Source organism: Chenopodium album, chromosome 10, assembly GCF_948465745.1.
Source record: "Chenopodium album chromosome 10, dcCheAlbu1.1, whole genome shotgun sequence".
NCBI classification, from domain to species: domain Eukaryota; kingdom Viridiplantae; phylum Streptophyta; class Magnoliopsida; order Caryophyllales; family Amaranthaceae; genus Chenopodium; species Chenopodium album.
The window spans coordinates 50,280,330-50,306,748 of NC_137843.1; the positions used below are offsets into that span (position 1 = coordinate 50,280,330).

A 26,419-nucleotide genomic window follows, 5' to 3' on the forward strand; every position below is an offset into this window, starting at 1 on the left:
CCTTTCTTTCCCACTCTTAGAATTTACCAAAATATCTTCAATAAAAACACTCTATTCCTTTGAGTCCATATAAAACATAGGTGCTTCGTTAACCTAAAAGGAAAAATAAAACTCAAACCGTCTAAATCTTGTCAGAAAATGTCAATTTCGAAATGTCCTCTTTCGAATATTCTTACTTAGTAGTTTCTATCCTCAAGTGTAACCTCAAAAGTATTTCGCCCTTATGTTTGATCAAACAAATCGTCACTCTAAATCAAAAGATAATTACTCTTCATTGTCATCTTGACCAATCCCCCATAGGCACTTTACAAACACTTTTATCATCCCTCTTATCAATTACATGCACCCCAAAGCGATGTCACCTTCTTAAACAACCCTTCAACTGTATCATCTAACCCCTTTAAACAATGAAACATTATTCCTTTCTTTCCACACAATGTTGTCCTTATAATACCTCCAAACTTCATTTAACCTCTATATTTCCTTGCTTACATTTCTCTTGATTACATTTCCCCTCCAATCAACTTATAATCTTTCCTCCAACATCCCTTGCATATATCTCTTGTGACTCATAATTGATCTCAACATCAATTATTTCACAAGCAATCCATACTCAAATTATATCAACATATATCAATCAAATCTATAAATCTTGTCATAAACTCCTCTCCTTTATGACATTTTCATGTCCATAATTCAATAATCTCAATACCTTTAAGTATATTATTTCTTCATAGTTCAAAAATCCTTAACTTTCAAGAGTTTGATGCAACATTCATGCTCCTTATGCCTTCCCAAAATATCCTTTTAAAGCTTCTTTAGCCATATTGTTAGCCTTTCTTCTACCTTCTTTCTTGTTTTGATCCCTTATCTTCATCCTTAGTCTCACTTTTCTTTCAGTGAATATATTAATTGATTACTCTTTATACAATTCCATCAAACTCCTAAAGACTTTATATCTTGACAATTACCATTAGAACTCATAGTTCACCATCCTTTAACTTGTTCCTTGGGCTTTTAAGCAATACCACTCCCTTGAGAACTTCTAGATCTTAACGACTTGGAGCACTACTCCAGAGCAAATAATCTATTCATTTCCACCTAAACTTCACTACATGTTCCTTCTATCTACATGAAAGTAAAACTTATTTCGAGTTTGCTATCTCAAATGTCTCTCAAATAAGATTGGAGTATTCATAACTTATTCGTTTTCATTGACATGGTAAAAATCAACTTCTTTCTTTACTTATCATAAAAAGTTTATTCACTCTCAAATTCTCAAGACACATTTTGCCTTTAAACAACTTGCATAGCTCTTTAACTCAACCCTCAAAAACTTTGGGAATTGATCTCCCTTTGGTATATAGGTGGTTTTCACTTCTTAACACTATCTTGTTACACCTTTTTCCCACTACGGGATTATTGGTGGTTATATCATCCTTGGCAATCTATCAAGCTTGCTTTACTACCTTGCTCAAATCATTTCCATTACTGGAATTGTTTCTTTTCACCATACTTTCTTAATGATAAAACTGGTTGCTACACAGGTTGGGTTGAAACACTTAGCTTCCTCTTATTCTAATCAACTAACACCAACCAATAAACTCAATCAAGAAACAATTATTATTTAATTCGAATTAAGGTTTGAGGTAGAACATTTTTGTCCTCATTCCCCATAATTCAAATGCATAAAATCATGATTGATAAACAACCATAATTCATATAATTAAACAAACAATCAAAAATAAAAAATAAAAAAATCCCCATAAAGTGCTACTCGAAAGGGAGAAAGCAATGAGTAGCACATGGAAAACAATAAGGTTGTTAAAAAACTCTAATTGAGTAGGTGAATGAACATAAGAATTATCCAAAATGGTAGGATACCTACATATAATAACCTTTTGTTGAAAACAATTATTTTCATAGCTCAAGGCTAAATAGTCAAACTCATACTCCAAGATAACATGTGAAAATATCTTCAAAGTTCAACAAGTTAAAAGTCCTCAATATTTCAATAGAATCATAAGTTCTCAAGACTCCAATAATATATTAAAATATATATGCTCAATTCTCCTTCCCAAAATAAATAACCTTAATCATAAGAAATGATAAGTCACTAAGTTTACAATGTCAAATAAAACTCCAATTGATTCAATTTGAGTATCCCTTAGCTCATATAATGACTTCCATCATTACTCCTCTCTATACAATTCCTATCATAATCTCTCATGGGCTGTTGCTCAATCTTGTCCTCAACACAACTTGTGCTCATAAATATAATACATAACTCAAACTAGATAACATCCCAAATGCTCTCACATACAAGCTCTTTAATCGTTAGTATCAATCTCTTAATTCTCATACCTTTGTGTCTCAATACACAAGTGCACAAAACCCAAGTACTCATTCTTAATAACTAGACAAGGTGTCACAACAACAACTATCCTAAAACACAATACTCACACCCATGTGATGATGTGCATCTTAATATTTCTTCCAAAATACATCTCAAATAAGAACAATAAAGCGAACAATCCTAACATAAGCAATTGAACTCCCAAAATCCTTAACATTCCTAAAAATTCTCATCATAGAAACTCACAAGGTATAGGTTCAGGGATCTTACTTGAAAACGGGCTTAACTACCAATAGTAAACCCTTCCCATAACAATATAATATAGTTCTTGCAGAAAATTAAGTTCGGTGTTCAATCATACAATTTTGATAGCTCACATATAATAATTCACATATTGCATGCTTTCCTCAATAAACATTTAGTTATACAACATGCTTGAACACCTCATACAAAAATATGCACATAGGAAATAAATTAAATTCTAGCCTATATGCCCTTTCTTCTCCTACCCAAGCTCACCACATGCTTAGAAAGCGATTAACACATAATTACATACCTTAATTTCTTCGCATTCATGCACACATTTTTCTTTTAAAAACGAACTTTAACTTTTGAAATATAAGTCCGAACTAAAAAAAATTCGAACTCCCTCAAAAATGAAAGGAAAATTCGGCCCTCTTATTAAAAAAAAAAATCAGACCAATTTAAATAAAATAAAAAAAAAACAAAATTCGATCCTCTTTTTTTTGAAATTCGTACACTAAAATAAACGAACTTAAAATAAAATAAGTACTCTTAAAATATTTTTGAAATCATTTAAATAAGCACTTGGCCAAGCTTTTAAAACATAGGTACCTTAAAAACACATTTTGGCTTTAGTGGTAATAAAAATCTCAACCAAAGCTCCAGATACCACTTTGTAACACCCTAGAAATTCATTTCCTTTAAAATACCTATTTTGTTCTTTCTAAAACTCAAAATAAAAAAATCTAAGACATTAACGCCACCGTGAAAATGGCTAAGGCAATTATCAAAGGCACACAACGGAAGACTATCTTTTAAAACATTCAAAACAAGTTCAACTTTAAAAGTCAACCAAACAAAAGTAAAGCCAAACGAAAACAACCTACAACTTGGAACCATTGTAGGCCCTTATTAAAGCCAAATAAGACTTGAAAACCTTTGCGTTAGTCTCACAAGCATAATAATAATATAATCAATAAAGTAGTAAATTACATCATAGTCTTATTGAAACTAAGCATGATTCGCTCTTCACTCATGCCCATCATGAATATGCGTCACCTCTTAAAAACTCCTCTCTACTTGTCCCCACTACTCGCCATTAGAAATGGGTCGTCGTAGGGCCAAAGTAAAGATAAGGCCAAACAAACATGCAAACACACAATCAACAAAGCTGAGTACATAAGCGTAAATAGAACACACTGACATGCTTTCGTCCTATCATCACACAACTTAACTTGTTGCACCTGTATTCAAGCATACAACATATAACATGACTCCATGACTAACTAACTAAATAATTTATTCATCTTGATTACGCATCGAACAGGTTTCCCCCATAACCTACCCCAATAAAGGGGTACTAACACGGGAGCTAACCGTGCTAGCATAAAAGAACCACTCGTAAATTGCGGAATTCCTGCGCATAATAAAAATGGAAAGTACAACGTCATGTACCCCCAGTAGAAGTTATGGTTAAATATAAAACCCCATAACTCCCCCCATATGTTCGTACTCAAGGTATATATTTTCCAAGAGTTTTGGTGCGTAATTTCTTTCGCTTTACGTTATTTACATATTATTAGACTTGGTGATGAATCTCAAACCATAATACAATCAATCAGTATAATTATTCAAACAATCAAACATACCAATTTAATTGTTGAATAATTAGTGACCACATAATATTTAATGTTGAACCTTTTTTAATCTACCTCGGTGTCAAAGACACCTTAAACGCATAATGCGCCACAATTCCTATCCTTCGGTGTTGAAAATACCTTAAGTGCACTAAGGCACCAAAAATATAATTTAGTCCTCATGTACAAAGACACTTAAATAGCTCCTTCCTCATGCTTATAGCATCAATAAAAAATTATATGAACCATAATAAAATTCCTTTTCAATATTCCAAACCAAATTAAACATTTAGTTTAAGTAAACATGCTCATTAACATGCCAATAATAAAAGTGTGGTTCATATACAACATGCCAAATTAACTATTTCCAATCACCAATCCAATAAATAATTTATTTCAACCAATCATGCTTCACAAATAATTCACCAAAACCATTCACTACTACAAAATGCTTGTATTCTCGACGCTTTACCTTCGACACTAGGGAAGACCGTCACAATTAAATTGAGAGCTCCGTATTTCGTCGACGCTTTTAAGCGTCCTTTGATTTTCTCGTCTATTTTCCGCGTCAAGAAACATAATCACATGCCCTGCACGTGATAATACGTTGCAGCTTAGGGTTATCACTTCTCAATCTTGCTATTTTCAACCACTGCCCCTCTCATCTTCTCTATTCTCTCTCTCGCTCTAGTCACTACTCAACTTCTTCCTATTATTTGCTTCAAAATTCAAGATCTACTTACAAAAATTAATGAATTTTTCTGTCTTCACAAGATCTGTACTTCTCAAGGCATTTCTAGCAGGTGCAATTTTTTTTCCACATCTCAATTTTTCATTCTAATTGTTGAAGTCGATCGACAATCCATTTTTGTTTGTCTTCTAATTTCTGTAGTTTACCCTTAACTTCACTCGTTTTGATTTGTCTTCTGGTATGATTCTTTAATTTCGTGTTTTAATTTTGCCATTTTTAAGGTTTTCTCTAATTTGTGTTTAACTAGGTTTCATCAATTTCATTTCAGTTTACAATGCCCAGAAATTAATACACTTTTATTATTCAAATTCAATTTTAAAGTCTAAGGTTTGGATAACCAATTTCTTTGTCAGAAATATCCTTGACAGCTTTTAGCATCCATTGCAGTTTTAGAGGTTGGGCTATAGAGATGGGTAATTAACTTTCCGTTTTTTTTATTTTTTATTTTTTTTTTTAATTTTATCTATTGTATATTATCAGGTTTAACTATTTGCAAATTATTGTAAATTTTGTGAATTATTGTTTTATTTAGTTTATCTTGTGCAAAATCTGCTATATCGATATCATATAGAGTAGTATTTATGGTGAATGGATGCTCTGCGATTGTATATTTCTGCTCTTGCAATTGTATGTTGAAAACACCTATGATTTTTATGACCAAGTGTATTAATACAATGATTGCTAGGAAGTTAGAACTATAAACAGGCCTAAATGTATAATATGTTGAGTTTTTCACTCCGGTCAAGCAAGCAACAGATGATTAAGATTTGGTAAGCAAATAGATGTCTCAAATTTGGTGTTGGTGTTGTTCTTAATTATTTGTGGTTATGGTAGATAGGATAAGGAGTAGGTGACTAGGTGGGTTGCGGGATATGATATCTTGTTGCTTTTATTATGAATTATTCATTCTTAGCTTTTAATATACGTTGCTATCAAATATTAATGATCTAGTTTCTTTGTTTATGTATGATCTTTATCTAAAATTCCCTTCTATTGGATCAGATTTGAGGCTAGTACACTAGCTATTAATGAAGCAATTGAATTAGGATCAGCTATATATATACTATCTATCATTCTATCTAGAATCGACATGCAAAAACTCCACGATTACAAGGTAGATTATTGTCTTACACCTGATATATTCCTGGCCTGTCGCTCATTGATTTCTAATATTCAGGCAGCTGTCAATTTTGAAAATTTAATCTCCAATATTGGTTATCATAATCCTAGTAGTAGTACTACTAATACAATTATTACTTATTTGTTATTGTGTGATTGTGTGTATGGTTGATTAGATGTGCATGATTTAATGTATATTAGTTTAGGATAAAGTAAGATTTGTCTTTTATCTTATTTCACAACATCTTTTAAACTTTTAATGCTCTTTTTTTTAATGGTCTGTAGCTTTTAATCTGTTATTAGATTAGATGTGCATGCTCTTATATTCGTGGTGTTGTAGGGATGATAAACTTAATGTTAGTGTTAATTTTTAATCTACTATTATAACTAGAGGTTGACACAGAAATTTAGTACCTTCTTGAATGCAGCTCTTGTCAGTCACATTCTTAGTTCTTAAGAAGGTAGGATATTAATCAATATGACTTATGACCTTCTGAGCATAGAGTATGGATTCCTTATATTCTTGCATAGAACTTCAATTCCTTTTTTTTTTCTATGGACCTCTATATCTGTAAGTCTGGAACATTTTGCCATGTTCCATGTAAAAAACTTTATGATTCATACATGCAGAATTGTAGATAATCATTGGTGTTATTATATGAATTTCACACGTTTTTAGTTCTACACTATTGCTTTGTAAGAAACAAGTGTATTTATGTAGGTTTGTTCGTGTCAACATATGGTATTAAGGGGCCTGCTAATTAATTTATATTCTGAGACACTAATTGTAAGTACTATATCAATCCATATTATTTCTCTCCATCTTCTTAAACTTCTAATGTGTTGGAGTTAATTCTTTTAATTAGTTAAAAGCTAGACTAAACTTTTCTTAGAAAATTAAGAAAAGCCTTAGCTGGTGGCTTATGCCACATGGAATTACCAGTAGTAACTGGGTTAAGTTGGTGAAATATTGGGATTCGGATTACGGGAAAGCAAGGACAATATTTAGCTTACTGTTTACTCTATTAAGCGTTAATTAATCTCCAACTAAAAATTTGAAAATATGAGTGCAGACTATGTTAGCATGCGGTAAAAAAGCACGAGCTTCTCAAAATCAGTTTCATAGATCTGGCTCTAAAAGTTTTGCAAACCAACAAGCTAATTATGTATGGAATACATATGTCATTTTATATTTACTTAGGATGTTAGTAAGAGCAAAGCCAGGTTATATGCGGTATATATTGTTGTACAAATCTTTAATGCTTGTTTTGCGTTATTATTTATAGGAAGATGAACATGGATAGAAAATGAGCTTGTTAGCGTTGTGGATTAAAACCCATAAGGGTAAAGACAGAAGCTTTCTTTCTAACACAGTCACTCAAGATTTTGTGGTATGGTTTTATGACAGATTTCTGGTATGATTTTGTGCAGATTTGTGGTGTGATTTTGTGTTATTTATGGTCTTACATTACTCCTAAATGTTGGTATAGGATGTTGTTAAAGCTAAGGTTGAAGAGCTGAGGATGATGCACCCCAAGATGTTTGAACAAGAGCACGAAGATGAAGCGTTTTAGCAAACTATGTATCGCGATTAGATTCCTGATCGTCCTGTGGGTTACGGACTAGGGGTTAAAAAGGGGGACATTTACAGGGTGCGTGGTGTGTTAAGAAAGGAAGGGTATGAAAAATTTCAAAGAAGGACTATTGTAATGGATGGTGTTAAAGAAGAAGTGACTGCTTTGCACAAAAAAAAACGACACACTATCTCAAGAAAATGAAAAGCTGAAAGAACAAGTCGGACACAATAATTTTCTTCTTAAAGCACTTATTGGACAGTTTTCTGAGGTTATAGGTGCAGGTCGTCAAGGGATTAGATCTCCAATTCTTCTAAACAAAACATCTGGATTCTTAGAACTGGCAAACCACTAGGTAATAAAGTCGCAATTCTCTTTATAACAAAGTACTAGTGATGTGTTGTGTTTAGATGCTAGAGTCCCTATTTATATTTGATGAATTATATCTTTGGTACGTATTGAATTTAGTATTTGCTTTATTAAGCTGATGAAAATAGACTGACCTAGAACAACATTTTGTGTGTTAATTCATTGGAAACTCCCTTGAATAGAACAAACCAGAAAAGGCTTTCTAATAATTACAGGTGATGTGTCCTGCTGACTAGTTTCTGAGTTAAAACCATCTTTATCAGTCGTGCTAGCCTTCTTTAAGTCTCCATCTTTTTCTTTATGAGCATATGATAAGGAAATAACTACTGCGCATCACATTACAAAAAAGTAGTCTAGCAATAAGTAGTCTTCGGGCATATCTTCACTATCAGCTTCTGCATTTTCTGAAAGTAGAGAAACTATAAGTTAGGAACAGAATGTCAAAGGCAGGAGCTTTGGCAGATCCCCTCGTGATTTGGTTGTGGAAGACGTTTGTTTAATAGCTGATGAGTTTGATTTTTTTTTCTTGTTTTCATGTTAAAAGAAATTGGAATGCAGTAGCCCATTTGCTAGCTAGGATTGAGTCTACAAATGGAGAGGAAATTGTGTATTTGAACTCTTTCCCGCAAGGGGTGTTGTCTGTTGCGGAGCTCGATCTTGTTGGATCGCTTATTTAATATAGTTATGTTTGTTGGGCCTTTAAAAAAAATTAGGAACAGAATTTGGAGGAATGGATTCACAATGGACTTGAGAATGATTTAGGCAATGATCTCCTTCAAGTTTTGCAATGAATTGTATATACAAAGCGAAACAAACTCTGATAATATTTGGTTGGAACTTGTAGTACTATACTTTTCAGCTAAAAGTAATATGCCTTGAAACTTGTAGTACTATACTAATAATAGTAGTGAAAGTGGGAAGAAAATAGTAGCACATGCTAAATTACTAGACTACTTATCAAAGATACTACTTATTTGTTCACAAGTGTCTTGTTGCTTGCAATATATGTTTCAATATCATTTATAACTCTCAATTGCTACAGTTTTACATGTGCGGTTTTAAAAATGGTTTTTTTTAGTTTCTCCTTCTCATACTTTAATTGATATAATTATGTATGTTGGAATGTGCTTGTGCCATTCTCCATTAACTAACTCCCTTCTTCTCCTGTTGTGTGTACTATTTCGGGTTTTGTCACTTTTAAGTTTTTGGTTGGGTTTACTAGATGATGAGAAACGGTGGTAGCTAAAATAGTAAACATGAAAGTTATCTCCTGATGAAGGGAGTATATGTCAAGTCTGTCTATGTGAATTCTTGAATCTTGAGCCTATATTGTGTAAAGTACTAATTTATACTTTGTATTTTTTTTTTGAAGATTGGAAAAGGCAATGTAGGTGCAACAAGAGAATAGGCCGGGAAACTTGAGCATCAAAACAAGTGACTATATCGTCTATAAGGCCATCATCTATCTATTTTGGTTTTTTGTCTTATATTAGTGATGTATTTATTTAGGGACTAGCTACTATAATATGCGACGTTTTTTTTATTATTAATTGTGTTGATGTTTTCTTTGATAAATTTGGTAATTAACTACGTACTCTTATTATTGTTGATTATTAATTTATTTTTTTTATCTAGTTATATAGATATTTGTTTATTTTAATTTTAAAGTTATTAATTTAATTTATGATAAGTTTAAATAACTATAATGTACGTATGATGGTAATAATTGAATAATATTGAAAAAGAGAAAAAAAAAGCTTAAGAAAAAAAAATTCTCCCTTTTTAATGTCTACATATATATTTTGCACATTTTCATATTTCAAGAGTTTCCCGCCATACCATAGGCTGACACGAATAAAAGCAAGACAACAAAAAGCATCGCTAAATTTGAGTATGTGGACATGTAAAAGCGTCGCTAAAAAAACTACACAAATTTGGGATTATGCGCAAAATAAGTATTTTCCGAAACTTCGTATATTAGTTTTTTCCCTCAAAATTCTAGACTCACGTATTCTCGAAGCTTTTTAGTAGCCTTGAGAAATATTTTTGCGACGCTTTTTAACGTCGAAAAAAGCCTCAAAAGTGTCCAAAAACACGCTTTTTGTAGTAGTGATTCTCAATTCAATCAATCCAATTCATATCACCAATCTCATTTCAATTCAACCATTCCAACCATTCCCTAGCATGAAACTAACTTGGAATCACCTAAATAAATCCTAGCATGTTTCTGCACGCTTAATAAATTTCCGAGGACGCGTACGTACCTCAATTAAGCCCTTAAAGTGGCCAAATACACTACAAAACTTCTCAAACCAAGTCTCCTACATAAAGGGACAATTATACTATATAAATTACCCTTGTGTACACAATTTCCAGCAACTTAAACTCACTTTAAATAACTTATAATAATTTAAAAATTATAGTAAAACCCTTAATTAATCTCCCTTTCAATGGGTAATTAAACCCGTTTATTAAAATCACAATTCTACTACTTTAAATAAAATTCCAGCAATAATACTATATTAAAAATTCCTTAAAACTTATCAAAATCATATCTTTATACTTAAATTATCCATAGAAACATTAAGTATATAAAAGCCCCAAATTAATTTATACAAGAACCCTAAAAATCAAGTCTTGAATAGATTAAAACCCTAACTTTTTATATTTTACAAAAATCCAAAATTAAACCTCTTTATAATCTGAAATTAATACTCTTTAATCATTAAAACACAATTATAAAACATAATAATCATATTCTAATAATTAAAATCAAAATTCTAAAATATATACTACTTAAAAATAAATTAAAAACAAGAGGAGAGAGAGGAGACCACCGTGGGTGGCGGCTGACGGTTGGGCGGCGACGGCGGCCTGCGTGACGTGGGCTCCAGGTGGCTGCAACGTGGGATGAGGTGGCTGCAATTTGGGGGCATGCATGGAGGCATGCCATGCGTGAAGAAATTTCACGCATGAAACCCCAAAAATACAAGGAAAGAAAAATAATAAGAAAAGCAGAAAAGAAAAGAAAAAGAAAATAAAAGAAAAAAAAGGAAAAGAAAAGAAAGATTACTTACTCTTAGAATTCTGATTTTTGAGCCTCTATGTGTTGGGAAAATTTGGGGTTTTGAGGGTTATTTATAGAGTTGAGAGTATAGGGTAGGTTTGGGCTTAGTAAATAAATGGGCTTGAGTTATGGAATATTTGACCTACAAGGGTTCAAATAAAGAGTTGGACTTATTTAAATGAAATGGGTTATTCCAGTAATAGTATTTAGGACTAGTTTACATACTATATTTTAAATCAGCCCAAATAATTAAGAAAGGTTTGACCCAAAATACATTTTACTTTTATAAAACTTTATAATTAAAGTTCTTTAGCCCTTTAAAAATACATTTTATAAATACTTAAATACTATATAAAAATACAAAAAAATACAGAGTATTACATTTAATCTTCTATAATAAACACAGAGTCTAATCGTCTAAATATATTAGGAAAAGGACTCCGTACGGCTGTTTTGTCGTAGCCGCACCATCGCGCTGCGAGGAATCTATCGCGACGCGATAGCTCTATCGCATCGTAATAGGGGCTTTTCTACTTTGATTCAAATTCGGACTATTTTCTAAGCATTCCGGATATTTTCTCTATAAATAAGGACGTTATTTTCCCATTTTCAATAATCAACAATCATCTAATTCTATTCTCTTTCTTTCTTAAAGCTAGAATCTTATTCTTTCTCCCTCTTTCTAAGCCTTCCCTTTTCAAAACAACATTCGTCCATCACGAGACTTAGACGCACCTAACCAAGCTCGAAGTTGCCTTCGCCCTAGACGTGAAAGGTTGATAATTTATGAGGGTTTGGTCCCAAATCCCTGTTTCAATTATTTAAATTAATTGTTTTATTTAATACTTTCATTGAAGTTACTAACGTGTGTATTGTTTTGATAGAAAGAGGTACGAGGCAACAAAGTAAGTTGCTATATCTTTATAAAGCATTCTTAGATTATTTTAATTCCTAGTATTATGTTAGGATGTCATTTATTGCTTTATAGTATCATGCTTAGGTTGCTTCCTATTTTCTTCTATCATGTTAGTGTCATGTTAGGGCTAAAGATTTGATCTTTATTGTTTAGTGACATGCTAGGATTTGTTATAATATTGTTAGTATCACGCCTCGGATCTTCCTACTATTATTATGCTTTGATGAGATTGAGTTTGTTATTATGATGACGATTGTTGTTATTATGTTGTTTGATATTATTGTTACTGCTTAATCACGCTTTCTCTTGCAGGATTAAAGGGAATTTGTACTTGAAATCACGCTTAATAAGATAATTAATAATTTTGTTTAGGCTAATATGATTTTAATTTAAGTGATCGCCAATAATAGGTTTGTTTGTGCATTAATATTCAACCAACATAGATTAAAAAGGTTTAGTATTAATATAATGATTGTATGTTAATCAGAAAGCGCACATGAATATGAGAAGAATGAAGTAGAGGCCTATTTAGGGCAAGTTCAATCTCTTTTAGGTTGGATTTGTACCTTCATTCCCAAATATCCAGTCATGGTTCAGGCCAACTATAGAGTTAGCGATCTCTAGGATTGTGAAGGGGTGTAACCTTCACCCTGTGAAGGGTTTACAAGTTCCTAAAACTTGTTAGCGACTCTTTTGCTCTAGATTCCTTCCCTTTGGATGCCACCATTCTTAAGTGTATGATCACAGTGGGGCTCAAGTGTAGGATGCTTGAAATATTCCCTACAGTTTTTTTGCGACTCCACTGGGGAGGATTTCAATTTTAATTCCTAAATTTAATTTTGGCAATAATTTAGAATGAGTGGAAGTGACTCGAAAAGTTCTAAGTATTCATGTGCGTAATTTTGATTGACATTATTGGCATAAGCATAAAAAGGTCCGCATTGGATAGACCATCCGTAATGCGTAAAAAAACATAGGCTTTTTTACACGTAGGAAATTTGGGAAATATCTTTCACAACTAGAATCGAAAAAATGCTACGAAAATTGGAAAATTCTAAGAATGCAGGGAGCTGTTGAGGCATGTAGGAATTGACACTGAGAAAACAGTACCCATTGCAGTGCGATGTCTTTGTCGCGATGCGATAGCAATATCGCGGAGCGATAGAGCTATCGTCGCGTGACGGTCCCTATTGTCTCACGCCAAGTTCTTCCAATATCGAGCCATAAACTGCGTTCTTGCTTTGACCGGTGCTAATACTATTTGCTTGATTTTACTTCCTAATTGAGTTTATCCATCTGTTCAGAACCCATATGTGTTCTACATATGGCTATAACCCTTTGGGAATTCACGCTCCATTTACCTAATCGAACGCTCTTGCAAAGAAGGGTACATCCGAGTTTGTGAATTAACCAAACCATGGAAACAAGTTTAACTTGTGAGGTCCCATCCATACGCGCCAACCCTTCCAAAAGTACGGCTTCCGCGCGATGCATCTGGACTCATAACCATGTACCCTCTTTGACTAACCCTTATCCTTGAACTTTAGAGAACTAAAGCCATGGTTAGTGTTCCAGGTGTGGATCCAAGGGTTTCGTTGGCACGAGCCGGGTCCCGTTGATGACTTGCGCAAGGCAACACACGTGAACTGCCCTCGAAGGTGGCTCAAGGAACCCCCCTCCGATGCTTAAGTTAGAATGTGTTGAGAGAGAAAAAGTGTACTTAGAGAAATGTAGAGAGTGTAGTAACTTATGTGTCTAACCTCTTTTCCATTGTACTTTATCCCTTATTTATAGGTGTACGATCTCCTTTGTGGAGAGTCTTACTTGGTCAGCCTGCGGGCTGACCCTGTTGGGCTGGTGAGCCCTTTTGATTATTCTTCCAGTGGTAAGTGCGCACCCCGCGGGCCAGTCTGGGAGCCTGGTGATAGCTCATCAAGAGCTATCCTATACAACTAGCCCCTTAAGAGGTGGTATGAGGTCACTCATGCCATCTCTTGTTTGCGCGGTGTAGCCTTTCTTAATGATTCTAACTGGAAGAAATAGCTCAGCAGGAGCTATCCCCAACAGCTAGCCCCTCAAGAGGTGGTATGAGGTCACTCATGCCGGCTATTCTGAGCGTGTAGCCTTATCGGCGGTTGCTCAACAGGTCGTCTGGATAAATTACCTCGTGTACCTCTAGCCCCTCAAGTCTTTAGATTAACTACGTGATTCTGAGACTTGAGAGGTCATGCTGTAAGTTGGTGGAGACGTGTTGTGCTTTTGCTTGTTGATAGTGGCTTTCTTCTGCCTGCGACGCTTTGTGTATCAAAAAGAATTTTATTTATTACTATTGATGCTAGAGGAATAATTTATCTCCTAGAAGGGACTTTAACTGTTTCGTCTGGAATTTTAGACATGACGAGCCTGCAAGGAGGAACTTCAATTACTCTCACTGAAGTATGAGAAATGACGAGCTTGCAGGGAGGAATTTCGATTACTCCCGCTGGAGTCTGAGAAATGACGAACGTGTAGGGAGGAATTTCGATTACTCCTGCTGAAGTCTGAAAAATGACGAGCTTGCAGGGAGGAATTTTGATTACTCTTGCTGAAGTCTGAGAAATGACGAGCTTGCAGAGAGGAATTTCGATTACTCCCCCTGAAGTCTGAGAAGTGACGAGCTTGCAAGGAGGAATTTTGATTACTCCCGCTGAACTTTTATTTCTATATATTATTTTTTTTATTATTGATTATAATTTTTTGGCGGGAACAGTGTTTTGCATGAGTGGGACACGGTCAGTCATCCGAGTGGTCAGTTTATTTAAACTGAAGTGACATGGCGATTTCGCTTAATTGCTTGACTCAACCGCCTATTTATTTTCCCATTTAATTCACTATCCCTCTTTCTTTCATTTTACCTTCTTCATTTTTGTATCTTCCTGTTTCTTTTCTCATATTTCTCGCCCTTCATGTTCTTCACAGACGCGCGTTGTTCCTCCATTATTGCTGTAAGTTCTCGTCTTTCTCAGTTTCTCTACTCCTTGCTTTTGTTCCACTTTTTTGTTTTGCTTATTTATTTTCTCTTACTTCTTCATTTTTCACTGAGGTTTCTTGCTTTTTTGGTTGCAGTTTGAAACCTTGCTCTTCGCTTGGCTCCTTGGTGTCGCCATTGTTTTTGTGCTTCGTTGCTTCTGTAACATTTTGTCATAAAGGTACTTTCTTTGTGCCTTTTCTTGTATGTATGTACCCAATTCATTTCTCTTTGAATTTTTTCTTCGCAAAATTGCGTCTTTTTGATCAATTTTGACTATCTTTGTCCAATTATTCTTCCCCTTCCGTTGTTGTACTTGTACTCGCAATTCCTTTCCCGCAATTCTTGTGTTGTCTTTTCTGCGTTTGTTCTTTTTTATGATTTGACTGATCCTTGATTTTTGGCACCCCATTTTCTTTGTCTTCTTGGGGGGCTGTTTTGTCTTTGTAGACTTTAGAATTTCCAATGCTACTAACAGTCAAAATATGAGTGAGCCTTCTGTAGCCACTGAGTCTGACTCTCCTTCTGAGTCATCTCAGTCAAGTGAGCGCTCTGCGCGCACTTCCTTTACTTCTCCTGCTTCTCCCCCCTTTCCTTTGCAAATGGTTATGCCTTTCGGTCGCGCTCCTGCTGAGAGCAGGGCGAGTACTGCTGTGACTCCTCCTGTTGCACCTGGATCTGGTAGTAGTCGCCTTGCTGAGGTCAGCGCTTTTCGTCCTTTTCGGTCTAGACCTCGTTCTTATTTCTTGACCCTTATTGCGAGCGGGTGCTTATTCAAGATGGGATTCCTTTATCCCATCTCACCCATTTAAGGATGCACGCGATGCGCCATAAGCTGTTAGCTCACCAAGTCAAGGCTAATCCTCCTAATGTTTGTCTTGTTAGTTCCATTCCCCATGTTCAGCCTTTAAACAGTTTTGCTTGGCTTGATGACATGGTTGATGTGAATCGGTTTGACCATTATGTAGTGCAGGGTGGCAGCGCTACAACTTCTTCACCATCTCCTTCTCCTGCTGCTGCGAATATGAGTGGGGTAGTTGAATATCCCGGTGAGCGTGCTTTTTACGACTGTCAGCCTATATATGTGGAGGAGCCTGTTGAGTAGGGTAAATCTGACTTCTTTCTTGACGAAAGGTGTCATGGCCCCAAAAATTGCGTGCTAGATTCCAACTGGCGTAAGGACGTAAGGAAGTTAGATCTTGTTGCTGTGGGGCAGAAGTTTTATGGGTTTGGCCAGAGATACGAGCTAGTTTTGCTAGCTAAGGGCTCTAAGCTATCTGCTTCTCCTGATGGTCATATTGCTGTCTTTGCTTCTCAGCTAGACTTGGGCTTGAGATTCCCCCTTGACCCTACTTTAGACAAGGTCTTTTAGTCCTTTAATCTTTAATTTGTATTGCTTTGCTACATCCTGCTTCGCTGCACACTTTGATATGTTTACTGTGGTTTCTACGACTTCGGAGGTATCCAAAATCGCTGCATCTATTCAAGTCTCTGATGAGCTTGAAAATGTCATCTTTTGGTTCTGAGTCTTGGTGATATTACGTGACTCCCAAAGAGGGCAGAGTCTTATCTTACCCTAAGCTTGGTCGCTTTAGGGACTGGACTGGCAAGTTCTTCTAAGTTGCAGTGCCTTCCTCTTTTGCTGTGCCACGCAATTTTCGGGAGATTTGTACTAATATGGCTGGGGTTACTGTTTCTTCCACTGAATCTGCTCGCAAAACAGATGCTTTTGACATGTTGCAAGGAGCGGGCACAGGTGATGCCAAGTTTCCCAAGTTCTAGCTGCCCAACTCCTTGTACATTATGGGCAATGCACAGCTTTCTGCTATGCGCTTGTGTTCTACCCATGAGCCTGGTAAGCCATTTCTTCCTTTTATTTTACTTTTTATTTTTAAGAGTTTTTCTACCTTTGCTTTTGCCTATGCTGCGTTCTTATCCCTTTTGTTCTTTCTCCTTTGCTGCCTGATTTTCAAGTTATGACAAACTGGATAGGCACATACTTTGGCTGAAAGACAACTGGAAGGACCCTTTCACTGCCACTCTTGATAATCCTCCAGAACTTTTTGAGACTTTGGAGGTCTATGCTAGCTCTTTAAAGGGTGAAGTTCGCTTGGCCCCAGCTGAACTGAGAGCTGTTTTTGGCACTGTGGCCGCTGCTGATCGTGCAGGGTCTAGTCGTGCTGAAGCTGAGCCTTCATCTTCTAATGTTGGGGGTCAAAGGGAGACTCGCCCTTCATCCAAGGAAGTTACCTCAGGGTTTGAGGCGTTAGTGGCGCAAGGTGCTTCTCTTGAGAAGCATCCTGCTGCGGCTTTCGGCCGGGTGGCACCTCAGACCTCTGTTGTAAACGAACCACTGAATCAAACTTTGATAACTCCAAAAATGATAATGCCGATGACTTTTCCGACAGCGTTCTTAAGTTTCCCACTGAGGAGGCTGAGGCTAACGATGTGGTGGGTGAGAAACCCATAACTTCTGCTGATTTATAACTGGAGCATACTTTTAGCACTTTTCACACTTTTTGACGTATGCTAAGGCATCTTGTGCCAGAGTTGGCCAGTATGCTCCCCTTCTAAGCACTTCAACTCCCAGGGCTTTTCCGCCGATATGGTTTGCATAGATACCTGAGTGTGCTTCTTACATAATTTTTTCCTACTCCCACTCTAGAATACACCTCAAAAGTGGCTTGGAGAAGCCCTTTTTGTTGAGCTCCCCGTTCATCACCATGTACCAATTAGCGTCCTTTTTGACTTTTTTGGCTTGTGCCTCGTCATCAGGCGGCGAGCCATGTACCTTATAGGTTAGTATGTCTGTGAACCATGCTCGCTGTTGCCTGGTGCAATTCACCTGCTTGCTTTCTGCAATGCTGCTCTCTTCCAAGACTTCCACCATGACTTTTCTTGTGAGGCTTTGCAGAGTGGAACTTGCTAACTTTAATAATGCGTCAGCTTCGGAATTTTCCGCTCTAGGGATAAAATCTATCTGAAAATGCATTAGCTGGGCCACTAGCTCTTTGACTTTGGTTGTGTACTTTAGCATTGTAGGCTCTTTAGCTTTATACTCCCCTTTTAGCTGGCTGGCTACCAGCTGAGAGTCAGTCTGCAGGTGCACTTTTTTGGCTCCTGCTACAATACTCAGCCTCAGGCTGCTAGAGTTGCTTCATACTCTACCTCGTTGTTCGATGCTTGAAATTGAACTTAATGGCATACTCGAATACATTGCCTTCTGGCGATGTTATTATTTTTCCTGCTCCGCTTCCTGTTTGAGCTGAAGATCCATCCATTGCCACCTTCCAAACTCAAACTTCATCCTCCTTCTCTTCGTACAAGGCCTATACTATGAAGTTTGCTAAGGCTTGAGCTTTGATAGCTGCCCTAGGCTTGACCTCGAACTCGTACTTAGAGAGCTCTATCACCCACTTCAGGTGTCTGCCTGAAGCTTTCATTTTCTACAGAGCTTTTTCTAGTGGGTGATTTGTAAGGATTTGAATTGTGTGTGCATCGAAATAGGGTTTTAGCTTTCTTGCTATTGTTACCACTGCGAAGGCCAGCTTTTCTACCAGCGGGTATCTTTGCTCAGCCTCTGTCAGCACATAGCTTACAAAGTACACCGGTTTCTGCTGTTTCTGCCTTTCGACTAGGAGAACCAATGGAATTGTCTGTATAAAGGCGGAGATGTACAACTGTAGTTTTTCACCGCTCCGGGCTGATCATGGTTGGGAGCTTGGTCCAATGCTCCTTGATCCCCTCGAAAGCTTGTTTTTCTGCTTCACCCCACTTGAATTCTCTGTTTTCTTTCAGCAACTAATAGAATGGTAGGGCTTTGTCAGCTGACTTGCTGATGAATCGAGTCAGCGTCGCCATTCTCCCTGTCAACCGCATGATATCTTTAGTGCATTTGGGCACTGGGAGGCTTAGGACTGCCTCCACTTTTTCTGGGTTGGCATTGATTCCCTTCTCACCGACCAGGAAACCTAGGAACTTCCAAAAACTCACCCCGAAAACGCATTTTTTGGGTTGAGCTTGATATTATACTTGTTCAGTATGGCAAATGTTTCCTCTAGATCCATGATATGCCCTGCTTGCGTGACGCTCTTAACAATTGAGTCGTCAACGTATACTTCAACATTTCGTCCCTTTTGGTGCATGAACACTCTATCCATTGTCTTTCGAAAAGTAGTTCCTGTGTTCTTCAGCCCGAAGGGAATAGCTATGTAATTGTACACTCCCCCTTCAACGATGAACGCGGTCTTCTGTCTGTCTGGCTTGTGCAGCTGATCTGGTGATACCCTAAGAAGGCATCCATGAAGCTTAGCAAGGTGTGGCCACTAGTTGAGTCTACCAGCTGATCGATCCGTGGCAGCGAGTAGTAGTCTTTTGGACATGCTTTGTTGGGATCTGTGAAATCCATGCACATCCTCCACTGGCTATTTTCTTTGTTTACCATGACCACGTTGGCTAACCACTCAGGGTAATCACAAGGCTCGATGAACCCAGCTTCTAGCAGCTTGTCCACCTCTTCCTGGATTACCTGATTTTTCTCCATGGAGAAGCTTCACTTTTTCTACCTAACTGGCTTGATGTCTTCTTTCACATTGAAATTGTGAACCATAACCGCTGGGTCAATTCCAGGCACCTCGTCTGCTGAAAATGCGAAAATATCCTTATTCACTCTTAGTAGCTTTATGAGGCGCACTCCCACTCCAAGGTCAATATCTTTCCAATTTTTACTGTCCTTGAGTTGTCGCCCTCTGTGAGCTCAACGGTTATATGCTCCCCGCTGGGCAGCGGCCTGGCTACATCTTCCTTCGCATGCTAAAAGTTTTCCATTGCTAACTTCTGCTTATCCTTTTCCTTGTGGTACTCTTCTCACTTCCTTTTTCTTGATTTCCTTTCAGCATGCTCACTAGACCTTAGCTCTAAGCCTGGCTGTTGCCTGGTCCTAGCTGGCTGCTTCAGGGATGTGATATAACATTGTTGGGCTGTCTTTTGACTTCCCTTGAGCTTTGCAGATCGCCCATCATTGGTTGTGTATGCCATGACAAGGTGATAGGTTGAGACTACCCCGCCTATTTTGTGAATGAGCGGTCTTCCCATGATCACGTTGTAGAGTGATGGAGAGTTTATCACTAAGAATTCAGCTCGAACATCACGTCGCCTTGACCTCTCTCCGACTCGGAATGACAACTCGATTATACCCTCAGGAATCAGTCCGGGCCCATTGAACCTGGTGACTTTATAGCTCACCCTTTTCAGGTCTTTTTGTGAAGCTTTAGCTCTTTGAACGCACTGATGTATATGATATTGGCTAAGCTGCCACTATCGATTAGTACTCTATCCACCTCCCAATTTGCAATTCTCATTGTCACTACCAGAGGGTCGTCATGAGGGTAGATTATGCCTTTTTGGTGATACTCGTTAAATGTAGCTCGAGGCTGCGGGGGAAGTGGGGGCCATCTGCGCTTTTCATTATAATTTATTTGGTGGATCATTGCTCGCAAGTTACCCCTTGCTCTATTCATAGTTCCAACATGTACTGGTCCACCATTGATTACATATACACTGCCTTCTGGCTTGCTGTCTCGATCTCTGCCCTCAGCTAGGCCTCTGTGACCTCCTCTGTGGTCATGGCCAGACCTGTCCTCTTCCCTTCTCCTGGAGGAGTCAGAATATAGCTTGATCTGGCTCAGGTTTCCTCTCCGGACTATGTCTTCAATGTTATCCTTCAAGTGTGTGCATTCATCGGTGGTATGTCCGTGGTCCCTATGGAAGTCACACCACTTGCTAGGATCACGGTTTCTATTCACCATCCTGGGTGGTCTCTGCCACTTATCATCAGCTTTGTTACACTGAAGATATGGGACCTCAAATGAGTAAGCGCAGTGTATTGATTAAACCTTCCAGGCCTGCCTCCCCGTTTCTGATCTGATCTTCTTACTCCTACTGCCCTGTCTACATCCCTGCGACCATGTTTGGCCTACTGGCTTGGTCCACCCCGGCTGTATTTTCTGCTCGGGTGGCTTCAGCCCGCTTTACTGGGTCACTTGGTGCTTTTCTGTTCATCATTGCCCTGTTAGTCTCATCTGTTTTTGTGAACTTATGTGCTTTTCCCAGCGCTTCGGCCAGCGTTTTGAGACTCTTTCACTCCATATACGCTCTAAATGGTGAGCCCGGTAACAAGCCGCTCTACATTGCCAGCAGTGCTACCTCCTGGCTCATATTTGGGATGGTTGTCGCTTCTTTGTTGAATCTGGTGATGAACTCTCTTAGGGGCTCATCTTTTCCTTGAACTAGTGACATCATCTCGGTGGTCATTTTTATACGATCCACCAGGGTGACAAAGTGCTCCATGAACATTCTCTTCAGCTGATTGTAGGAATAAACGAATCCTTTCGGGATAGCTCCGTACCACTCAATTGCCAACCCTTCTAAGTTTGATGGAAATGCCTTACACCAGACTGAGTCTGTCATAGTGTACAGCACCATGTGGTCCTCAAACGTTGAAACATGGTTCTTAGGTGTTGTGGTTCCATTGTACTTATAGCTGGGCATCTTTACTTTCTCCATCGGCTCTTCTAGAATCTCCCTGCAAAATGGGGAATCACCTGGATTCGTGCTCGCTTCTCCCGATCTAGGCTTAGTCCTCGCTCAAAGGCTGGTGACCTACTGCGAGCGACTCTAGTCTCCGGGCTGCCCTTATCTTGGGCTGCCTCCTCTACACTCCACTCTCGATTCAAGTTTCGAGCTTCTAGTTGCAGCACATTCTTCCTCAACTGGACCAACTCTTTCTTCTCCGGGGTGAGAGTTATAGGCGTCGCCTTCTTTGCGGCTGGCTCTGTAGCTGTAACTACTGGTGAGGAGCCTGTCCCTTTACCGAAATTGGTAAGGACTGTTGCCATGGCTGCCAACTGCTCTTTACTGCACTTAGAGAGGTTCTACAGATAGCTGGCATATTGACAGGCTGCGGTTTCTAGGTTACTGGTGTTGAAATGATGGGTTCATTGTTCGCGCCTGTCAGTGGCATTCCAAATTTAAAAGAAGAACAAGACCCTACCGGATCTACTGGCTGTAGTAGACGCCGATCCGGTTGGGTTAGACTTTTGGGATATATTGGATTTTTGTTTTTTAGTTGATCCTTTTGGATCGAGAGTTACTGACGTTGTTTTCAATGGTGTTTGGTTAGCTTCGATAGCCTTAGAGACTGGTGTTTGTACGGCTTCTTCTCCGGCCATGGCGGTTTATCAACTGGTCCCTTGCTCAGGTGGTGAACCTCAGGTTAGATGATCCTACCCCTCCTTCTAGCTCCAATTGTTCCAGGTGTGGATCCAAGGGTTTCGTTGGCACGAGCTGGGTCCCGTTGATGACCTGCGTAAGGCAACACACGTGAACTGCCGTTAGGGGTGGCTCGAGGAACCCCCCTTGATGATTAAGTTAGAATGTGTTTAGAGAGAGAAAGTGTACTTAGAAAGATGTAGAGAGTGTAGTAACCTATGTGTCTAACCTCTTTTCCGTTGTAATTTATCCCTTATTTATAGGTGTACGATCTTCTTTGTGGAGAGTCGTACTTAGTCAGCTTGTGGGCTGACCGTGTCGGGCTGGTGAGCCCTTTTGATTATTCTTCCAGCGATGAGTGCGCACCCCGTGGGCCAGTCTGGGAGCCTGGTGATAGCTCAGCAGGAGCTATCCTATACAGTTAGGTTGCAAACTCATTGCATCATATTATGCTTATTTGACTATTTGTGCATTTTTTGCTTGTGCATAATCTATGTGTGTTTACATTAACCGTTTGTTTGACTTGTGTATAAGTCTAAATAAATAATTAATGACTAAAGGACTTTGCTTAATTAATTAATTAATAAGGGTAATTAAAGTCTAATAAATTGGCTAAACCTGACTTAGTACGACTATAAGCTTGTCCTTTTAAGGTAGAACGCTGGAAATAGGCCCAGACTAACGTTCCAGTAATGACGCGAAGGTTTGACCTGTGGTGCGACACGCAAGTGTCCATCGCGACGCAATAACAATATCGCACCGCGATGGCTCTGGCGCGCTGCGACAGTCCCATTGCCTCTACGATAGTCTAGTTTTCTGACTGAATCCTCACGCTGAGTCTAATTAATCAATTTATTAATAGCTAAAGTTATATTTAGGCCTTAATTGAGTCAAGGCACATATTCCCATGGTCTTATACAAGTCTCAAAACATGCCACTTTCACTCACTTTTTAAGCACACACTTTGTATATGTGTCACCATGACCATGTCTTAGGTTCATGCATGAGTCACCCTTTCCGTCAATTTGAGTTGGGGTCCACTCTATTCCTAAATCCTTCCACATCTCTCCTTCTACATCATCTTTCCATTCTCCACATGCTTTCTCCATACATATCATTTCCTCCCATGCATGCATGTTGAATTAAGTTTGAGTCAAACAATTAACAAAAAGTATCCATGACTTCCCTTTCCATAGCATTTGGTCAAGGAGAGAAGGGCGCTTAATCAAAGAAAACACTTTCGTCCAAGTCATACTTTTTGATAAACCAATTCAAAAAAAAAGGAAAGCTAAGAAAATGGCGTCCCAAGAAGAAGTTAATGAACTAAGACAAAACATGACTAACTTGAACAAGATGTTCAAAACTCTCGCACTTCATGTCAATGATCCTAGCAAACAACAATAGCTTGAGCGAATGGAAGAAAGCTTGAGCAAAATCTCCAATGATTACAAGTTTCAGGGGATTAGCTCACAAGGGGTCTCGGTGGACAAGGAACTTCTTCCGTAGAAATTCAATGCCAATGACATCCCTAAATTCAAACCAACTAAAGACCCTTATTTTCATTTAAGAGCTTTCGAAACTATAATGAATATTAAGGGAATTGATAGGAAATCTTTCCACTCGTTTTCACTATCTCTAGAAACCGTTTGTCAACAATGGTTCTTCTCCCTTGACAAAGAGAAAATCTCTTCTTGGGACTCTATAACAAACGCTTTCATTGATAGATACAAGTGCAACATTCAAGTTGAAACTGACCATAAGGAACTTGAGATGCTAAAGCAAAAGGAAAACGAAGGATTCACTTCCTTTTTCAACAAATGGAGAGAAACTTGCTCTAAGATGGTAGAGGTTCCTACTAAAAAGGAGTTAGTAAGAATGTTCATCAAGAACCTCTAAGAGAAGTATTCAAAGCATTTGAAATACCAACACAACTTGAATACTTTCAAGGCCATCTATAACATAGGCATTGACATTAAAGATGACCTTGCAAAACAAAAAGCTACTAACCATAGTAACAACGGTGGCTTGAAAGGAAAGAAGAACGACAATCCTTCTTCTTCCGAAAACACCTACTCTAGTAACAATGTTAGTACCTTTCTTAGCCATGGATAATCAAGGACCTAAAAAGCAACTAAGGAAAGAGTTCACCCTATTGGGATGAGCTATGATATTGCTATTGATCGACTCCATGCCAAGGGACTCATTACTCCTATTAGACCTATTCAAGATCCCACACTTGAAAAAAGGTTGCCTAGTTGGAACCCAAATGCACACTACAAGTACCATCAAGGTAGGGGTCATACTACTGAAAGCTGTTGGAAGCTAAAAGAGGCCATCCACTATTTGATTGATAATAACAAGCTTCCCATACCTCCAGCTGGCAAGAAGACCGAGTGATCCTAAGACACAAGGCAGGCTTCAACGACAAGATGTCATGACCTCTTTTTCTTTTTTTTATTCCTCCTTTCCCCAATAAGTCTAGCATAGGCACCTTTTATTTTTCCTTAGATTTGTTTTGTAGGTTTTTTCTTTTTTCCTTTTAATAAAATGAGCATTTATTTCTTTGCATATGATCATTGAATATATATATAAAAAAAAAAAAGAAAGAAAGAAAGAATATCCATGCCGAACTAAGCACAAGGTATACTAATGATTTGAGGAACCCCTTGTAGCCATATCATATCACCTTTAACCCTTTCGAATATACAATCCTTTCTTAATAAACCACTTTGAGCCTCATCTAATGATAGACCTTTCTTTCTTCAACCCACATCTACCTAACCTTGGGATGGGATGGTGTGAAAGTTATGCAATTTCAAAAGCTTGAGTAATTTCAAAATATTAAAATAGCAAAAAGCAATAACAATATAAAAGTGTGCAAAAGGGCAAATGTTCCAATGTTTTTGATATGAACATATCTTTGATAAGAACACGTCTCAGATTGCGTTTCTTATCGAGTACTCGGCACCATGCCTAAGAAACATGAATGTCCAGTGAGCGATAGACCGCATGATCGGGATTGCCAACCATGAAGGGGGTGTAACCTTCCCTTTGGACGCCACCATGTTTAAGTGTATGATCACAGTAGGGCTTAAGTGTGGGATGCTTAAAATATTCCCTACACCACCGCAGTGCGATGGCTCTATAGAGACGCAATAACAATATCGCGGCGCAATAGGGCTATCGTCTCGCGATGGTCCCTGTTGTCTCGCGCCAAGTTCTTCCAATATCGAGCCAGATGTCTGCCTTTTTGCTTTGACTGGTTCTAGCACTGTTTGGCCAATTTTACTTCCTGATTGAGTTTTTTCCTTCTTTACTAAAACCTATATGTGTTCTACATATGGCTATAACCCTCTGGGAATTCATGCTCCATCTACCCAATCGAATGCTCATTGCAACGAAGGGTACATCCGAGTTTGTGAATCCACCAAACCATGGAAACAATTTTAACTTGTGGGGTCCCATCCATACGCGCCAACCCTTCCACAGGTAAGGCTTCCGCGCAAAGTATCCGGACTCATAACCATGGACCCTCTTTTGACTACCCTTATCCTTGAACTTTAGAGAACTAGAGCCATGGTTAGGTTGCAAATTCATTGCATCATGTTGTGACTATTTGACTACTTGTGCATTATTTGCTTGTGCATATTTATATGTGATTAAACTAACCGTTTGGTTTGACTTGTGATTATAAATATTCTTAAATAAACTAACCAATGACTAAAGGACTTCTCTTAATTATTTGATTAATTAATTTGAGCTAATAAATATGTCCAAAATCGAATCATAGTTCCTTTGAGTCAACCCGGATTTTTATTCCCGTATACTGCACAAGCATCAACTTGTTTTTGTCATAACCGAAGTTCTAGAAAGAATTACGAGTGGTACAACCTATGGATCTGTAGCCCCGAGTTTTATATTTCATTTGGCGTTGGGTTCATCCAATTCAGAGTCACGGATCAAAGGTTATGACTAAAATACTACAGCCTATCTAGTTTAGTGCATATACATAAGGTCTTAACTTAGTCTTTGTTCGAGTCTAATCATATGTCTAGTTACATGGTCATGACACGAGTCTTGAACATGAAACTTTCACTCACTTTTTAAGCAC

General features: G+C 38.0%; 1 protein-coding gene and 1 long non-coding RNA gene across 5 annotated transcripts; one reads left to right on the top strand and one right to left on the bottom strand.

Annotated features, from left to right (window-relative positions):
• The first annotated feature begins 4,883 nt into the window (after positions 1–4,883).
• On the top strand, positions 4,884–9,656 carry LOC145564042 (uncharacterized). Of its 4 annotated transcripts, XR_014094732.1 has the most exons (7): positions 4,884–5,039; positions 5,341–5,400; positions 5,990–6,101; positions 6,828–6,893; positions 7,393–7,497; positions 7,597–8,035; positions 9,422–9,656. It is a non-coding gene; the product is annotated as an uncharacterized LOC145564042 (long non-coding RNA). The 4 variants fall into 4 exon arrangements; XR_014094731.1 differs by lacking the exon at positions 6,828–6,893 and having other exon boundaries at positions 9,422–9,655; XR_014094730.1 differs by lacking the exons at positions 5,341–5,400; positions 6,828–6,893 and having other exon boundaries at positions 9,422–9,654.
• Positions 9,657–20,288: 10,632 nt separating this feature from the next.
• LOC145565330 (uncharacterized) lies at positions 20,289–21,603 on the bottom strand. The gene is made up of 2 exons (XM_081625371.1): positions 21,244–21,603; positions 20,289–20,885 (listed from the first exon to the last, which is right to left on the bottom strand). The coding sequence occupies exons 1-2, from the start codon at positions 21,601–21,603 to the stop codon at positions 20,289–20,291; spliced, it is 957 nt and encodes a 318-aa protein (XP_081481497.1).
• Positions 21,604–26,419: the final 4,816 nt, after the last annotated feature.